General features: G+C 39.8%; 1 protein-coding gene across 3 annotated transcripts in view; it reads right to left on the reverse strand.

Annotated features, from left to right (window-relative positions):
* The window catches only part of UGP2 (UDP-glucose pyrophosphorylase 2), a 56,444-nt gene extending 38,676 nt beyond the window's left edge, over positions 1–17,768 (reverse strand). Inside the window, exons 1-3 of one of the 3 annotated variants that reach the window (XM_004435629.3) lie at positions 17,587–17,768; positions 1,519–1,646; positions 61–168 (exon numbers count right to left, since the gene is read on the reverse strand). In XM_004435629.3, coding sequence (XP_004435686.1) covers positions 61–168; positions 1,519–1,632 — 222 coding nt within the window. In that variant the 5' untranslated portion in view covers positions 1,633–1,646; positions 17,587–17,768. Of the gene's footprint in view, positions 1–60; positions 169–1,518; positions 1,647–16,580; positions 16,897–17,436; positions 17,507–17,586 lie in introns of those variants that run through there. The other 2 variants (XM_087436663.1, XM_004435628.3) reach the window with 2 other exon arrangements.
* Between the last annotated feature and the right edge of the window lie 147 nt (positions 17,769–17,915).

Consider the following 17,915-nt stretch of genomic DNA (forward strand, 5'->3'; position numbering starts at 1 on the left):
CATAGTTAAACCAACGTCCTAAATTACCTTACATTTTCCTACATTTTATCTAAAACTTACTGAATCTTCCGGAGGTCTCTGGATTTTTCCCCAATCCACAGAAGGTCCCTTTTCTTGCAAAAATCTATGAAATAGCTTCCGAAATCCATCAAGGTCTTTTTTAGTGTGCTATGAAAATAGAAGTTATTGTTACAACTAGCAGAATGCTTAATATTTAATAAAAACAGATACATATTATACATTTAAAATATATTTCAATGAAATTCTTATACTATTAGAACATGGAGTAGAGCAGAGCCTTTTTTATACCCCAATTTAAAACTAAAGAGGAAGAAAAGCTAATAGGAATCACACTTAAAGGAATAAAAGCAAATAATCCTTCCCATCTCCCACCAGTATCATATAATCTGAACACCATTTGGTCCATGGGAATTCCAATTGATTCTCTACATATAATTCACCAATATCTTTCTCTACTCTTTTAAGCGAAAATTAATCTTCACCAAAAGAACAAAAAGGAACAAAACACAGCTAACCTCAAAACATGAAGTACAAATTGAAAACTGAAAATGAAAAGGATAATCTATTGATTTATAAGCAAAAAGTAAACACCTGCCTATTCTGGGAACCCTCTAATTAGCTGACAAAGTAACATGGTTCTATTAGAATTGGCTCTCTGGGGCCGGCCCTGTGGCTTGGTGGTTAAGTGCGCGCTCTGCAATGGTGGTGGCCCGGGTTCGGATCCTAGGTACGCAGCAAGGCACCACTTCTCCGTCCATCCTGAGGCCGAGTCCCACATGCAGCAACTAGAAGGATGTGCAGCTATGACATACAACTATCTACTGGGGCTTTGGGGGGAAAAAATAAAATAAATAAAATCTTTAAAAAAAAAAAAAAAAAAAAAGAATTGGCTCTCTGGAGGGCCAGCCCTAGTGGCCTAGTGGTTAAGTTCAGTGCACTCTGCTTCGGTGGCCCAGGTTTGGTTCCCGGGCGTGGACCTACACCACCTCTGTCAGTGGCCATGCTGTGACAGTGGCTCACATATAAAATAGAGGAAGATTGGCAACAGATGTTAGCTCAGGGAAAATCTTCGTCAGAAAAAAAAAGAGGAAGACTGGCTACAGATGTTAGTTCAGGGCAAATCTTCCTCAGAAAAAAAAAAGAATTGGCTCTCTGAAAAGGCATGCAGGATATATGGTTGATAAACTAACTTCTCACAATTCTATTAAACATTGGTATCCATTTCTCCAGGTGAATATATCAAAACACAGAACAAATTAAGTGTAATTTTGTCCTGATGCTTTTAGACTTTGGAAACATCCTAGAATTAAAAAAAAAAAAAAAAAGACAATGGTTTATAATGGCCAAATGTTGAAAATCCTTAACTGTTAAGCAATCATAATTTTTTTTTAATGTTGCCATTACACCTTGTGCTTATTTTAAGCTGGACGATCAGCAGCAGCAATAGCAATTCAGTATGCAGACAGATGAAAGCAAAAAACACTGTAGAGTCCTTACCTCAAACTCATGTGATGGTGCTGTGGTAAGTATTTTTTCTAGTTCCTTCTTCACAGATAATTCTAGCTCTTGTCTAATGACTTCTTGGAACTGGGAAGCACCATCCTGAGACATTGCTTTACTAAGATCTTAAAACAAAAATACAAAACCACCAAATGAAAAATCAGACAGTCATTCAAACAGCAGGTAAGCTACGAGTGATTTATCTCTGGTGTTCCAGCAAATGAAAAGGGCTCAATCCTACGGTCCCATCATCCTCTTGCAGGATTTCAGTAGTGTCAACCAGTTAGGACTATACAATCATATGGGCTCAAATTTGACTGTTTGGTATATCTATATGCTTTACTAGTGTATCTGAAACACTAATTAAACACTTTTGGGAAGATGGGGCAGGTAGAAGTAAAAAGAGTAATCTTCATTTGAACATATAGTTCCTTCTCTACTAATATTTCCCTTGTAGCCATCAAAGCTGAAGAACAATAAGAACTAGTCATGTTTATAAGGGCATGTTTTATTGAACATGCCCTTATGGAACTGCCACCTCATAACAGAACTGAAGGGGTTTGGCAATTTCGAAGAAGCAAAAGACTCCTCCCTCCTCCAGGCCAGATGAAAAATTTAAAGAATCCCTTCCATTTGAGAAGTAGAGCCACTCCAGTTTTATATTTCTTACTAAAGAAGAACTCCTTGAGAGAGGCAATTTCAAGGTGCCTCTCCTCCCACAGCAAAATCTTCTCTTTAAAAGGAGAAGGGCACAGGTCTGCCTCTCTACTTCTGGGCCCCAATTTCAGCCAAGACTTTTCAGTGCTTATCTGTGTCAGACAAGACTACCAGGGCTTTTGGCATAGCTAGGCATCTCTGAGACAGACGAATCTCACTAAAGGTGACAGAAATGCCTGTTAGATGAAAACAAACAAAAATAGAAAAATACAGAAAAAGAAAACATCCCAGGTCCAAGTACCTTGGAATAAAAATGCCAACATAGGTTGTTTCACATATTTAATCATCTAGACAGTAATTAGCCTGTCTACTTCTTATAAAATAAGGGACATTCAGGTTATTGCTCACCTCCCCTTTTATCTTCAATACCTAACTCAATCTTATTTTATAAATGTATTTTTGAAACTTATGTTCAAATATTTTGTTTGAGAACTAATTAGTTCTACAAATGTTAGTTAATTTAGCAGAATCACATTTAAATAAAGCCAAAAACATTCCAATCAAGTTTTATTATTGAAGTTTATTTAACTTCAATAAACCTAAAAACAACATAAATTCCTTCATTTGTTATCTGGGCAGAAGGAAACATTTAAATAGACAGAATTAAAGCCACCATAATCAATATTTTTAAGATGCTTTTGAGAGCAGAAATTAGTAAATTATGTATCTCCTGAGGCAATTTATTTAATGTAGATAGCCTCTCTCTTTCCTAAATATTTAAAAATGTTAACAAGTGAGATATTTAACATAGCTCTTCAAAAATCTTTTTATACACACTTTCAATCATATTAAAATCCACAAGAAAAAAAAAAAAACAAGGAAATGTAGTGAGAGCACACAACCTAATCCCAAAATAGCCATCTTCCAACTGTGCTCTTTTTATAGGCATAAACCACAACACAACTAAGTTTATGGACTCCAGTAAAACTACCACAGTCACCCAAACTGTGGTTCATAAATAACTTCTTTGTGAGCTAAGAAACACACGTGTGTGTTCCATAAACAACTTAAAGATATGTTTCGACTAATAAGTAGCAATTTGATTACAATCTATAAAAATCCATGACAATGGATGAGCATTTATGCATAACTATCATAGGTAATTAAAAACTCCTGCAGAACATTTTCAACTAGAGTTAATGTGACATGAACCATGCATGTTCATCCCTTGGCTGACTTATTTGTAATTTAAAATTTGTCACAGATTAGGTCCCCCACCCTGCTGCCCCACCATGTATACCTGGGATGTCTCTCCCCCAGTCTTTAAGCTAACTCCCATATTAATGTTTAGGAAATAATCTAGAAAAATCTACTAAATATAAAATCTCTAAATTAACACATGAACTGTTTGATTCTGTGTCACAGACAGATTAAAATAGATCTAGAACTATCTAATGTTTTTTAAAGTAAGTTTTTTTGTTAGACTCAAAGACATCTACAGATGCTGCTTTGTTGCTGAAGTTAGATCCTGAAAGCCGGGCATTCACAGTCACATTCCTAAAACACAGTGATGGAAAGAAACATTTAACTTATGGGCAAATGCCAAAACGAGATAAAACTAAATGTAACTGCAAAGTTTAAAAATAACTATAGTAGCTGTTTGAGATTTGTCCACACGAAAATAGTCAAAAAGAAAAAAAAACCCCACCAAACTTTAGAGACTCCCTCTGCAGAACAACAGCCTATCAATGTACACAATTTAAGGTCAAAACACATAAAACTGATGTCACTATCCTCCCTACCAAGCCAAGGAAGGCTGGCTGAAAGACTCACATTTAATACTACATGTGATCTCTGCCAACTGCACCAGGTCCAACCTTCAGACAGAACCAAGAAAACTCAAACACAGATTCAAATTTGAGTTATGACAAAGTTCCCTAACCTTTATTCCTCTCATTTGTTTGATATAGCACCAAATGCAAACGAAGAACCATTTGTATGCCTTCTACTCCCTCTACAAAGATGAACAGCTTACGCAACAAAAGAACATTGCAAGCCTATCACCTCTTCCATCCCATGCCACTGCTGTTTCCTTTCCCTTCCCCTGGGCAAAGTGCTACTATGAAGTTCTGTTTTTCAGTGATTAAAGAATAAGGGCGGGTTTTTAAGGAATAAAGAAAATTCAAGAATAAGGAAGTGTGCTTAATCAAGACAAGTGTCTATCTTAAGCACCTGGCACAGACCAGGAGGCACAGAGCTAGAAACTATTCCCTTTGCAGTGACCTCCTTATCCATCCTGAATTTAAGAAAGGTCTGGAATTTCACGTAGGAAAAGAAGTACAGACCTTATAAGCTTTCTTGGATTTAACATTCTCAGGTTACACTTCTGGCAATGACAGCTGTGTTTCTAATGGAAGGTCAAGTAAAAGAATCCCCTGAATAATGTAAGATTTCTAACCTCCTAAAATGTTTTGTCTCTCCTCACTTCCTAGCAATGGAGAATTGATCCTCCTGGACTTTAGACAGAGAGTGGATTAGGAATCAAACATTTCATTACCTCAGTCATAAATCAAAACATTTTTAGAGATGAAAAGGAACATTTAATCTACCCTCAACATTTTACATATGAGGAAACTGAGGATAAAATAGTTAACTGACTTATCTAAGGTCACAGAGCAGGCTAACGCCAGAACCTGGAAGCAAAGCTAGTTTATCCTGAGCCCCATCCTACCACAGTGAGGTGGAAATATCCTGCTCATTTTTTCCTCCTACTCTGGCTCTCTTTAATCCTTGGCACAAAATCCCTAAATAACACTCTCCTCCAAAATCATTTCTATCAGAATGTCTTCTTATACCCAAGAGAACAGACAGGAAACTTCCCATTACATAAAACTGGGCTTACTAGAATTGTCTTGGCTGACTTACTTATAATTAAGTCAATGTGGGATAGAACAGGCAGTAACTTTTTTTTAGAAGTTTTTCCCCCACCTCGATTTCCTAATTCTTCCTTGTTCACAAGAACTAAAATTTCAACATCATGGACTTTCCTACCCAACTGGAACCAAAAAAAAGGAGGATGAGGAAAGCAATAGAATCATAAGGAAGGAGACATTCCATCTAACAAGCGATTGTTTTTGTTTCTTAATTCAGGTATTTCATTTCATCCATTTCAGCAACTAAGTATACATAACACTCTTCTCTGACCTCCTGATACCGGCACAAACAAAACAACTTCACATTCTAAAGTAGAAAGCCAGCTTCACAATGCACAGGCCATGGAAAGGCCGCAGAAAGACCACCAAGAGCAACAAAGAGGGTGAGGAGCCCTCCCCAGGCCACCTCCCACCACTCACTAGATCTGATCAATCCCAACCTTCCTTGGAAACCCACACTGAGAAGTACCCAAAGTCAGAGAATTGGAAAGCTCGCTTAATCTGTTTTAAACCAGAAATGGGTTATGACCCAAATAAGCATAAAACTCTTAAGAATGTAGTGACAACTGGAAGTAACCATGAACAAAGTCGAGGACATATACTGACTAGTTTTATGACCAATTAAAGCTAACCATCCTCTTCTGGGCTCTCACTGCAGTCCTTCAAACTCAGTTATTTGTGAATATTCCTCCTAGAAAAGCTTTTCATCTTTGGATTCCATTACCCAATATTACCCTACATCTTCTCCTACCTCTCTGACCAGGCCTCAATTTCCATAACTGGCTCCTCATTCTTCTCCTACGTCCTGGGTTTCCTAAGATTCTGTACCCAAACCACTTTTTTCCTCAATTATTCCCTTACCAGTCTCCTTATTGATAACTCCTGAATATGTGCCTCTCATCCTGATCTTTTTTCCAGGCTCACATTCCCTATAGCCTTCCAGACCTGCTGCACCTGGATACTCAGCTGGGTATCTAAACTAACTTCATCTCCCTGACCTCCCTGCTCCTCACGGCATTAACATTCTCCTAGTGACTCCGAGGTGACCTGGAAATCTCAGTCACAGTTGGCTCTTCCCTCCTTTCCCCTCACATTACATCTAATCCAATACTATACTTTTTTTTGGCCTTGGGAACATTTCTTTTTTTTATTTTTTTTGTGAGGAAGATTCAGCCCTGAGCTACCACCCATGCCAATCCTCCTCTTTTTGCTGAGGAAGACCGGCCCTGAGCTAACATCTATTGCCAATCCTCCTCCTTTTTTTTTCCCCCTTTTTCTCCCCAAAGCCCCAGTAGATAGTTGTATGTTATAGTTGCACATCCTGCTAGTTGCTGTATGTGGGACGCCGCCTCAGCATAGCCCGACAAGTGGTGGGTCGGTGCGCGCCCAGGATCTGAACCCGGGCTGCCAGTAGCAGAGTGTGCCCACTTAACCGCTAAGCCACAGGGCCGGACCCCAATACTATACTTCTTAATCGAATCACCACAATTCCATTCATTGTTTTCCACTCCCATTGCTGCTACCTTAATTTCCCTCCCATTTTCACTCTCCTGATCATGATGACAACAGCTTTCTAACTAGTCTGCCCATCTGTTACTCTACTCTGGTGGTACCAGGCAGAATGGACTGGTCCCCCTAAACTGCAACCTCAATCATATCACTTTTCTTCCTCATTTGATGGGATTTTCATTTGATGGGAAATAAATACAAATTCCTTGGCCAGGCATGTCTTAAAAGCCAAGTTGAAGCACCTTTTGAGTAGCCAAGGCTAATGAAGGTGCTAAAGGAGAATGCCTAAAAGGCTGCAATTTCCTACTCTATTCGTGACATCTCAATAGTGCTTCCACAACTTTAATGTGCATACAAATCACCTGGAGGGTTTGTTAAAACACAGATTCCTGGGCAAGCTCCGCGAGATTCTGACTCTGTGGGTCTGGAGCAGGAGAATATGCATTTGTAATAAGCGAATGCTGCCAGTATTGCTTTGAGTAGCTCTGATATAGATTATACTCCATTTATCTTAATATGTTTGCAGCAGCCATGCACGGCATTCTTTTCCCTACCCCAATACAATTCTGTCACTTATTCTTAGCTCCAAGGCCACGTGCTTCAGAAATGGCACCCGACCCAGATTGGTCTTAAGCCTTTCCAGTGGTTGGTTTAAGCATGAAACATAATATGATTTTGGCTAGTAAGCCACAAAGGTATAGTTTGCCAAAGGACGTTGAAGAAAAGCTTTCCTCACTGAAAAAAGAGACACATGGGAAGAAATAGTACCTTTTCCACCCCTGAACATAATGAGTATGTGTCAATTCCTCACCTCCAGTTTCTTCTGCTTTGGTGACCTTGAAGGAAGCTGACCCAAGAATGAGACAGATTAAGAGAGCAGGGCAGAAGGAAAGAGACTGATGCAGTCTTTGTACTGAATTAACCAACATTTGAACATCCTACTTTAAGATTCATATGATACAAGTCCCTCATTTTTCAAGCCAACTGAGTTGGTATTTTTCTGTCCCATGAAATTATAAGATTGTTCCAAAACACATCTCAGTTGTTGTTCAACACTTTTAGAGAAGAGTAGGCAGAAATGAGGAGAAAAAATTAGAAATTAACAGCCCAATGTGAATTCCAAAATCATGAGAATCACCCCAACCTCCAGGAAATCTCCCTGATCCTGCAGCCCCCAAAGGCTCAAATTCTGTAACCTGAGTAGCTTCTCCTATTTTGGGGGTGGCATTCCTATTGTTCTAGGTAGTAGCTTCTGAACATCCAAAGAGGTCTTCCTTTCTGCCACAACTCTTTTATGTGGAGGTTTTAATCACTCCTGCCTCTGCACCATAATACCCCCTAAACTTTAATTCTTTGTTTAGATGTCTGTCTGCAATACTTTAAGGGCACAAGCCATATTATGTTATTCAACTCTTTTTTTCCTCAACACCTACCTCAGCACCTGGCACAGTACAGGCACCTGATAATATGTAAATAAATTGGAGATCAAGACTTAAATTCTCATAATAGTGGCTTGACCAGCCACTAATATATCATTTGTCACAGTTTAGTTAAATGTAATCTTCCTCTAGAAATCTTTCTAAACTAAGCAAGATTGCCCATTACATGCTCACATGGTAGATCCTTGTACCTCTCCTTTATAACATCATACCTTTTAAAATTTATTCAATGTCTATTTTACCCAACAGATTACAATCTCTGTAAGAATATATCACGTCTATTTTGTTCACTGCTGTATTCCCACTGCCGAACACAGAGCTTGAGACATAGTAAATACTCGAGTAATATGTATTAAATAAATGAGTAAGAGCCTATTATGATACAGCTACGTGCTGGGAATAAAGAAGGTAGAGTCCAGTCTAGTGGAGGTAGTGTGTGATAAGGCCAAGAGCCATGATTCTGGTCAGGCGGAAGCAGGGCTAAGAAAAGTATGGACCATATCTTGAATACTTGAAGTCTCTAAGACTTCTTAAGCAGAGGCTGATTTATCAGTCAAGTATCAGGGATGCGGTCAAAAAAATTCCAAACTGGTAGGCAATCTAGACAAAATGACCTCTAAATTTCCTTTCAATTTTTATCACCCTGTATAAAAGTCAGCGTAATGTTTTCACTAACTTTAGAAATTAAACAAAATTGGGCAATTTATATATTTATATTTAGCTTAATTTAGGAAAAATATGGAAAAATATAGTCTATGTCATTCAATCATATAAGAAAAATCAGTTGATTTTATATGATCAATTTTATATGATCTTTTAGTATTAAAGTCAATGTTGATTATTTTAGATTGTAAACTATAGTATGACTGTTTACATTTACATAGATTTTTAAGTGACTCAGCTTTACATACATATGAATACTTATTAATAAATGCTTTTTGATAACAAAAATGAAAAGGTACCAGGCTTTTGAGAACTGTTCCAGCACTGAATATGCAGAGCTATTTGCTAATCAAGACTTTTGCTAATCATGCATTGCTACTTAAAAAAATTTTTTAACTGTTAGAATATATACATAAACCTGACTTCTCATTAATAATTAAGATTAACCTTGCTTTCATACAACAGAGTAGCTCTTAAAATCTCAAAAAAACAAAAAACAACAGAAACCCAGAAAATATCAATTCTGGAAAACAGAACATTCAGAAGAAATGTGTCAACTAGCTAAAAAATATCACTTTGCATTAAGTTTAATGGATGATAAGAAGAAGGCATGCCAAGCAGTCCATCACACTCATTTGTTGAGAGGAGAGAAAAGGGATACCAACATAAAATTGTCATCAAGGGGGGCTGGCCCAGTGGCGTAGTGATTGAGTTCACCCATTCTGCTTTGGCAGCCCAGGGTTGGCAGTTTCAGATCCCAGGGCGCAGACCTACGCATCGCTTATCAAGCCATGCTGTGGCAGACGTCTCACATATAAAGTAGAGGAAGATGGGCATGGATGTTAGCCTAGGGCCAATCTTCCTCAGCAAAAAATAGGAGGATTGGCAACAGATGTTAGCTCAGGGAAATCTTCCTCACCAAAAAAAAAAAATCCTCATCAAGGACCAAACAATGATTTGGCAGGCCTGCCCTATAATTTGATACATGTGCATTTAGATAAAGATTTTGAGCATGGAAAGGCTTTAAGGTCAGTGAGTCCAATTCCTTTATCTTGGAGATGAAGACAGGGGTCCAGAGATGCTGACTTGCCTCAAGACACAGTAGCAGTGCCGAGCTGGAATCCAAACCCTGTTGCCTGGTGCCTTGCTTCTCCTTCCTGGAGGAAGGTCTCTTCTTTCTTGGTTACAGTGCATTTACATGGTTTATCACCTCCAGGTGTATGCCACTAAATCTGAATGAAAACCAGCAAAAACCCAACTACGACTATTATGTGAGGTTATTATGTAAGGTTAAAACTACATATCAGAACAAGCATTCTCTTATGCAACTTTTCCTTCTATATTATTTATTTTCTGGGCAATGAAAAATCGAAAAAAGCTTTTATGCACTCTATAAATATTTTATTACCAAGGCTAAGCATTTACCATTGGCATAAATGGGCCCAAAACAGTGCACATAACAATGTTATTCTGTTTTCCTGCACTCCTTGGAAGTTTTAAAATTCTAGGCAGGGCTATAACATAAATGAAACATCACATCAACCTTTGCCAGGGCAGCAATCAGAAGAAAATACAAACTCCAATCACCTTGTCTGCAGGTTTTCGTGGCCAAGGAACAAGTGGAGCTATCGTTAAAGGGAGTGTCCCCTAGAATAGTATTTTTTACCATTCGGTGACTAAGAAGATGCGAACTAAGCATAATATGACTATTTCATGTACATGAATATAATGAATAGTATTTTTTTAAAGATACAAGTGAAATCACAGAGAAACAGGGAACTCTCTTGATGTACACAGGAAAAACTAACAAATACCTAGAAACGTTTTAGAAAACAAAACATTTTGTTGTTTATGTAAGTTAACTAAGACAACACAGCCAATTTCTCCATGGTTCTCAAAAACAATCTTTAATTGTCAAAATGGTTTGGGGGCACAATTGATTTCATTTGGCAATGACTGAGAAAAATAAACAATGAGACTGTTGGCAGAGGCAGAATTTGAGCCCTAGACAATTACTTTACAACCAACTAAAGGAAATGCCTGCATCACCAATCAAGAGAACTGGGAAACAGCTTTCAAATGGAGTATTATGCCCTTTCTCACATATAAGCCCAATCAAAAAACACATAAAATAAAGTTTAATTTTCTTTCACTAGTTTAGCAAGCCAACTTTCACAGACTTTAATGTTATTGATAGAAAGATGCATACCTAGTAGCAGCATTTTAGAGATCTAAGACATATGGTTTCAATTAATAGTCACTGTGCCTGGGACAACCCATCAAATTACTCAAGACCAAGATGTCCACAATTCAAACACTACTATACCAAGTTCAAAATATGATATTTTAGAAAAGAAACTGTAGGCTGTGTTAAAAGGACACCAGTCTTTAGAAAATCTCCAGGTTCTAAAGAGATCTTAAGCAATCAAAAGGGTGGTAAGTGAATCATATTTCCTCATTCCCAAATCCTCAGAGGATCTCCCCCACAATTTTATTCTAATATTGCTGGGATTTTCTCCACCAGCATAAGTTCTGGATATTAAGAAGAACAGCATTATGGAAAGTTAGTACAGTCAACTCTTTTTTTGTGTGTGTGAGGAAGATCGGCCCTGAGCCAACATCCGCCAATCCTCCTCTTTTTTGCTGAGGAAGACCGCCCCTGGGCCAACATCCATGCCCATCTTCCTCCACGTTATATGGGACGCTGCCACAGCATGGCTTGACAAGCGGTGCATCGGTGCGCGCCCGGGTTCCGAAGCGGTGAAGCCCCGGCAGCCACAGCAGAGCACACACACTTAACCTCGTGCGCCACTGGGCCGGTCCCTAGTCAACTCTTAATTATTCATTTTTATAGACAATCCAGAGTTAGTTTGACTTTCAAATATTTGTTTATACAAACTTTTCAATAATGGATATAAAATAACATATTTTATTAAATTAATTAATTTCAGTTATTCAGAAAAAAATGTATTTAGTGTCTATGTGGAAAGTGAAATGAAGGTATCAACATTTATACAAATTTTCTTGGAAAGAAGACGTTGTGGCTTTTTTGTAATAATGAAGAGAACTTAAGAGTGTTCCCAGAGAGTTCTCTCTGGGAACTCCTATTATCTGCACTTCCATAAAAAGTACCAAATACAACTTGGTGGAAACTGGAAAACCACAGTATATTATTCTTTAACCTAGAATATTTTCATTATTAGGCCAACTAATGTTCTTCACGCAAATTATCTCATTATTGTAATTAAAATTACTACAATTCATAAAATTACTACAATTTTCTATGAAGAAAAAATAACATACACAAGAATGGTCTCTGAGAAGCAAAATTACAAGAAAACACCTACCATTCAAAATTAACATCTTAGAGTAATTTCCTTTTAAAGTTAGTTTTCAATTTATCTTCAGAATGTTAAAATGGCACCTGAGAAGTATACCAATTAATATTTCTCATTTCTCTGTTCCTTGTCAATTTCTTTTTCCTCAGTAGGCTTTCACAAATGAAAATCATCCATCTTACTAGAAGAAAGACCCAGTTATCAAGAACAAAGGCAATTTAACCAGAGATTACAAGGTCCATGTAGGAAAATAAAGTTTTCATCAGCTCAACTCTTTGCGTTTAATTTTTCATTTATAACGGTGACTTTGAATTTAACTAAATCCCTCTCTCTAGCAACATAATGAATCCTAAGCCACATCTTCAAAAAACGAGGAGTGTGCCTTAGTCATTGCTTTGCCCCCTCTAGTCCTGCCTCTGGTCCTGCCTCAAATCTATGCCACAATCCCCCTGCGCTAAAAGCATCCTAGTCATCTAAATAATCAGCAGCAGGCTAAATTTGGTCTTGGGATTTGAGAAGAACCAGGCCTCAGAATGCTTCTCATCCCTGCATTCATCTGAGACCCCCCAGTTATAATTAGCTCAGCTAATCTTCCTTGGCTAGCTGCCATCTACCAAACAGGAATCACCAAAAAAGTCATAAAAAGAGAATTCCAACAAATGAGAAAGTTGACAGGCCTTAAATATTTTATAAGTGACACAGAAGTACTCAAATGGCTTCCCCTGAAATATAAGAAAGCACCTCAATTTAAGAACATTAAGGGACATTTTTATATAATTTAGATAGATAATGCCCTATTAAAAACCGTTCAAAAAAAGTTCCTCTAATATTACAGTATAAGCACATAACATGGCCTTAGCTGGCTAGATGACAATAGTCTCTGCACCATGTATAAGTTTCAAATCATGTAGGGAAACTACCCCATTGCTCTCAGAACTTTTAAAAAGCAAAATCCCAAATGGCATCCATTGACAACCTGGCAAAAAGTCACACCTGCTGATTACCCCTAGCACCTCCAACTGGGACAAGGAGGTATCCCCTCTTAGCTGCTATTCACATTTATTTAGAATAATTGGGGGTGCAACAACCCCTGTGATGGAGAAAACTAGCAAACGGAGAAGTAATTTCACTGGCAGGCAGAAGGTGACCTGAGAGCAGAATACACACAGCTAGGGGATTGCGCCCTAGATCCAGTAAACAAGAGTCTTCCTATGAGAAGGAATCTTAAGCGCCTGAGGAACATAGACTTGGGAGATGCCCAAAGAAAGCTGAACCTTCTTTTGGCCAAGGATATATACTGAGGACTCTCCTATCGACGTTACATATTTTTATTAATTGAACATTTCTACCTAATAACTTATGGTCAAAGTGCTTGAGAACAGAGATGCCCAGCTTTCCTATAAAGCACATTGCCTAGATTGGGGGGAAGAGATGCAAGCAAAGTGCATCCCCCAAGATCCAGGATATTAAAAAACAAGCAACCCCAAGTTCCAGGATGTTAAAAATCATGTGTACATAACACAGGTATAATTCCCAGGTCTTCTAAATTTCAAGTGCCCGCCATACGAGTTCCAGGAGAAATCCCAGTACAGAGCACTGCACACTGTAAGCACTCAAAAATGTTGTTGACTGGGCTGAAACAAAAACTAGCACCTGGGGCCAGCCCAGTGGCATAGTGGTTAAGTTCCGACTGCTCCACTTCAGTGGCCCCGGGGCTCGGGTTCAGATTCCAGGTGCAGACCCACGCCACTTGTCAGCCATGCTGCTGCTGTGACCCACATACAAAACAGAGGAAGACTGGCACAGATGTTAGCTCAGGGCTAACCTTCCTCAAGCAAAAAAAAAAAAAAAAAGGAGGAAAGTTGGCAAGATGTTAGCTCAGGGTGAATCTTCCTTAGCAAAAAAAAAGAAACAAACTGGCACCAACTATGTATTCACATCACCGTTCAAGCTCCCCCCCACCCCCACACTTTTTTTAACACATCAATTCCCAAATACTGGAGGCCTGAATACCAAACTTAGAACAGAGAATAAAGAACGGTCATACCTGCCCCGTTTCTGTTTATTTCTGTTGCTGACATGTGGTTATACTTATGGTGGCAATGCTGTGTGAAAGGCCACCATCATTTTAAGAAAGAAAAGTAAAAATTACTGGCCATCTAATATGTGACTAGTATTCACATAATTCATCTCATTTCAGCTTCTCAATAACCCTGTGGCATAAGTATTAATACCCAATGTTTATATAAGCAGAAACTGAAGTTCAGAATAGTTGCGTGTCTACGATCACCTTTTAGTAACAGGATTCAAACCTAAGTCCATACCTTTTTATCTTTCTCAACTGACGTAATCTAAGAGGGGTTATAAAAAAAAAAAACAAACAGCCAAAATGTAGGCTAACCTACTAAAAAGTAACACCGAAAGTTGTGAGTTTCTCACTTGTCATTCACGACAAATTCTTTTAGAGCATCCACCACTTCAAGACACTGTAAATCCCCCAGGGATATAATAATCTTTGCCCACAGGGAACTGACAGTCTAGTTAGAGAAACAAGCCATTTACATAAGTTTTTAATGTAAGAGGCAACAAAAGGTATTGGAAAGGAGAAAGGTTTTAGACATATTTGTATAAGAATTTCAGTGCTTACTAGCTGTGAACTTTGGACAAGATACTTTAAAATTTTTCAGCTATAAGGTCATGATAAAAATCTGCTACCTCTCAAGGCTCTTGTGAAGCTTAAAGAAGTTTGTACAAAATTTAAACAATAATAATCAGGAGCACAATCACGTTAAATTTGGGGAGAGAGAGGTGTCATTTTTGTGCCAAACTGCCAATTTAAAAGGAAAACTACCATTTAAAGCAAAAGTGGATGGCAACTAAATGCTATATTGGATTGAATCACGGAACAGTCGCCTGAATAAGTCTGTAGTTTAGTTAATAGTAATGTATCTACGATAATTTTTTAGTTTTGACAAAGGTGCAACTTTTCTATAAATCCAAAAGTATTCCAAGGTAAAAAGCTTATTTTTTTAAAAAGCAGATGACAAGGGAATGACAACATTCACAGCAACTCTTAGGCATTGCCACTTGATTTAGGATCTCCCTAAGACAGTTACCCATTAACAGAAAAGGCTGTGAAGTCAGTCGAAGCACACCACCTCCGCAAGCTATTCTAAAGCATAACTACAAGGAACACCTGGAGTTTAACTAACATTCTTAACTTTTAAAGAGAAGTGACTTGTCCACTTTTCCCTAGCGTATTCTTGCAAAATACTGGCTTTCTGGTCATTAAATTTTGTTGTTGCTGTACACAACCAGCAAATTTCTACCCGTTACCTCTGCCTTTCTATTCTTGACTAAGACATTTATTCAATCAGAACATAAGAAGCATCTCTCACCACATATAAGGTATAACATTGATTTGAAAGTCTAATGACAAGTGACATTTCTGAGCTTAGTGCTAAAGATAGGTATAAGTGTCCCATCTGTTTCCATAACAAGACAAGCAGTCAAATTCTCTTACTTCAATCTATTATACAAAACTCAAAGAAGAGTTAATAAAGTGATGTAAAACTTACTGGGGCATTTTTATTCCAAGGGTCAAATGATGGCCATTACTGACACAATTTTTTTTTAAGGTACGTCTACATCTATTGAGAGTCACATTAAGTGGTTGTGAACTTTACTAGCTGTGTGTTCAGCGAGATGGCTGAAGCTTTCACACTCTGGGGTCTGCAAGAAAAGGGTTTACTTGCATACCAGACGGCAAACCCTATGCTAGAAATTGGTGACAGAGGCTTAAGGTAGCAACAATTCAATGTGTACAACGTACACACACATACATGCAATGTTACTGCTTAACTCAGTGGAGAGGCATTCCTTAGCTCTTTTTCAATACACATGTAGAATTTAGAGAGCAATTTTCAAATTTCAAAGAAACCTTAATAATCTTTCCAGATTTCAAAGAAAGAAAAAAATAAAACACAGCAATGCAGCAAAGTCATTTCTCCTGCCGAAATGACCTCCAGCTTCTACGAGCTACTCCCGGTTTCGCAATAAATGAATCTGAGACTCAAACCACGTACACACAGACAGCGTAGAAGCTGAGAACACTAAAGCTTCCCCAACAGTCCTGGCTAAACCCACCCGCCTTCCCTCAGCCCTGCCAGTTCCCCTTCCCGTCTGCGCACGCACAGTTACCTTGACTTCGACCAGTAAGAGAACAAGAATTAACTAGCAGCCAAAACCCTGTTTATCTTCATTTATAGCCACTATCCCGGGGAGCCAGAGTACTACTAACCTGACTGCAGGGAGGCAGAATTAAACCTAGCAGAGCGCAGGGGTATAAATTATACGTAGCTGAAACGCCAATCCAGCAGCTCAAATGTCAATTTAACGAAAAGGGTTTCGCAAATAGTATCTCAAATGAACATTTCCACTTCCAAACCACCCACCGACCTCCCGACTGCCAGTACCCAAATTCGGCTGAAACAACCCAGGAGATAAGAAGCGTGTCTTACCTTGTACAAATCTCGACATTTTAGGGATTTATTAAAATACTCTGGCTTATATATATATTGTAATTTCTCGGAGTCAACCTATAGGGCAGGTCTCTCTTCCTCCCTTGCTTTAACAACCGACGTGTTCTTTCTCTTCTTCCTATGTTTAGCCACTTAAGGGAGTATTTATTCAAAGCAATTAAAACTGCCTCAAAAAAAAAAAAAAAATACACCCAGGAAAACCTCTCCCACTTCCAAAAGACAGAAACTTGGTGTGACTGAGTCTGCTTGGAACTCCTGCCTACACTGCGCTCCTGACACAGATGAGGGCTCGCTGGAGACTCCCGGAAAAGGTAAAATCACACGAACTTAAATTTCATCAATGAAAGAGGCGGATCTACAGCGGCTATTTCACCGCCCCCCTCCCCACGCCCTCCGAGGCTGGACGGCAGCAGGCACTGGCGGGCCGCACCCTGGCTCCCCCTTCCCTCGCTGCCGTCCAGCCTTCGGCCGGTTCCCCGGGAGACACTGGTCAACGCTGGCCCCCGCCCAAGCAGGGGTTGAGGAGGCGGGTGAGGCTGGCAAAGAAGGGCAATGCAACCATTTTTACCAGCCCATAAATATCCTGGACTTGGAGACGCTAAGAATTCCGCGCTTGGGCGGGCCGGGGCCTGCAGCTCCCCGCCTTCCGGCTGCGAGCGGCGGAACACGCTGCCGCCGCTTTTTCTCTGGAGGGGCCGAAGGCTCCATCGCCCCTCCCCCGCTGCGGACGCCGAGGGGCCATCCGCGAGGGGAGAACCCGTGTGCAGACCCGAGTGCCAGGCACAGGAGCCGGGAGAGCCCCGACCCTACCCTCACACATTCTAGTTCCTCCTACCCTGCGCTCTTCCGATCCCCAAATTCGGCCTCCGGGGCCACATCACGGGTCGGGGCTAGGGGCTCTATACATTTCAGAGAGGGAAACACCCACCTAGAGAGTCGTAGGAAGCTCACCCCAGCCCCTCCCCAAAACGCCACCGAGACCCACCTTCTTCCTCTTCCTTTAGCAGCTGGGAAATTGGGGGCGTTTATGGCGCCCCAGGAAGAAGGCTCGCAGGCTGAGAGAATGTCACCTCTGAAGCACCCTTCTCTCCCCCACCTCCCCTCACACATGGACACCTTGAGCCCCTCGTCAACGATCGCAGCCCAGCTGCTGACCCTCTCCGGCCACCCCGCTGCAGCCTCTCCACACCCAGAACCCCCTCCTTCTCCTAAACAGTTCCCCTCCCCCCCATTTGGAGCAGCCCCCTTCAATGCGGAAATGTCCCTGCCGCGCAGATCGACAGGAGCAGCCGCCAGTCAGGAGCGGAGGCGGAC

This window comes from Ceratotherium simum, chromosome 11, assembly GCF_057802395.1.
Source record: "Ceratotherium simum simum isolate JZ-2026a chromosome 11, ASM5780239v1, whole genome shotgun sequence".
NCBI classification, from domain to species: domain Eukaryota; kingdom Metazoa; phylum Chordata; class Mammalia; order Perissodactyla; family Rhinocerotidae; genus Ceratotherium; species Ceratotherium simum.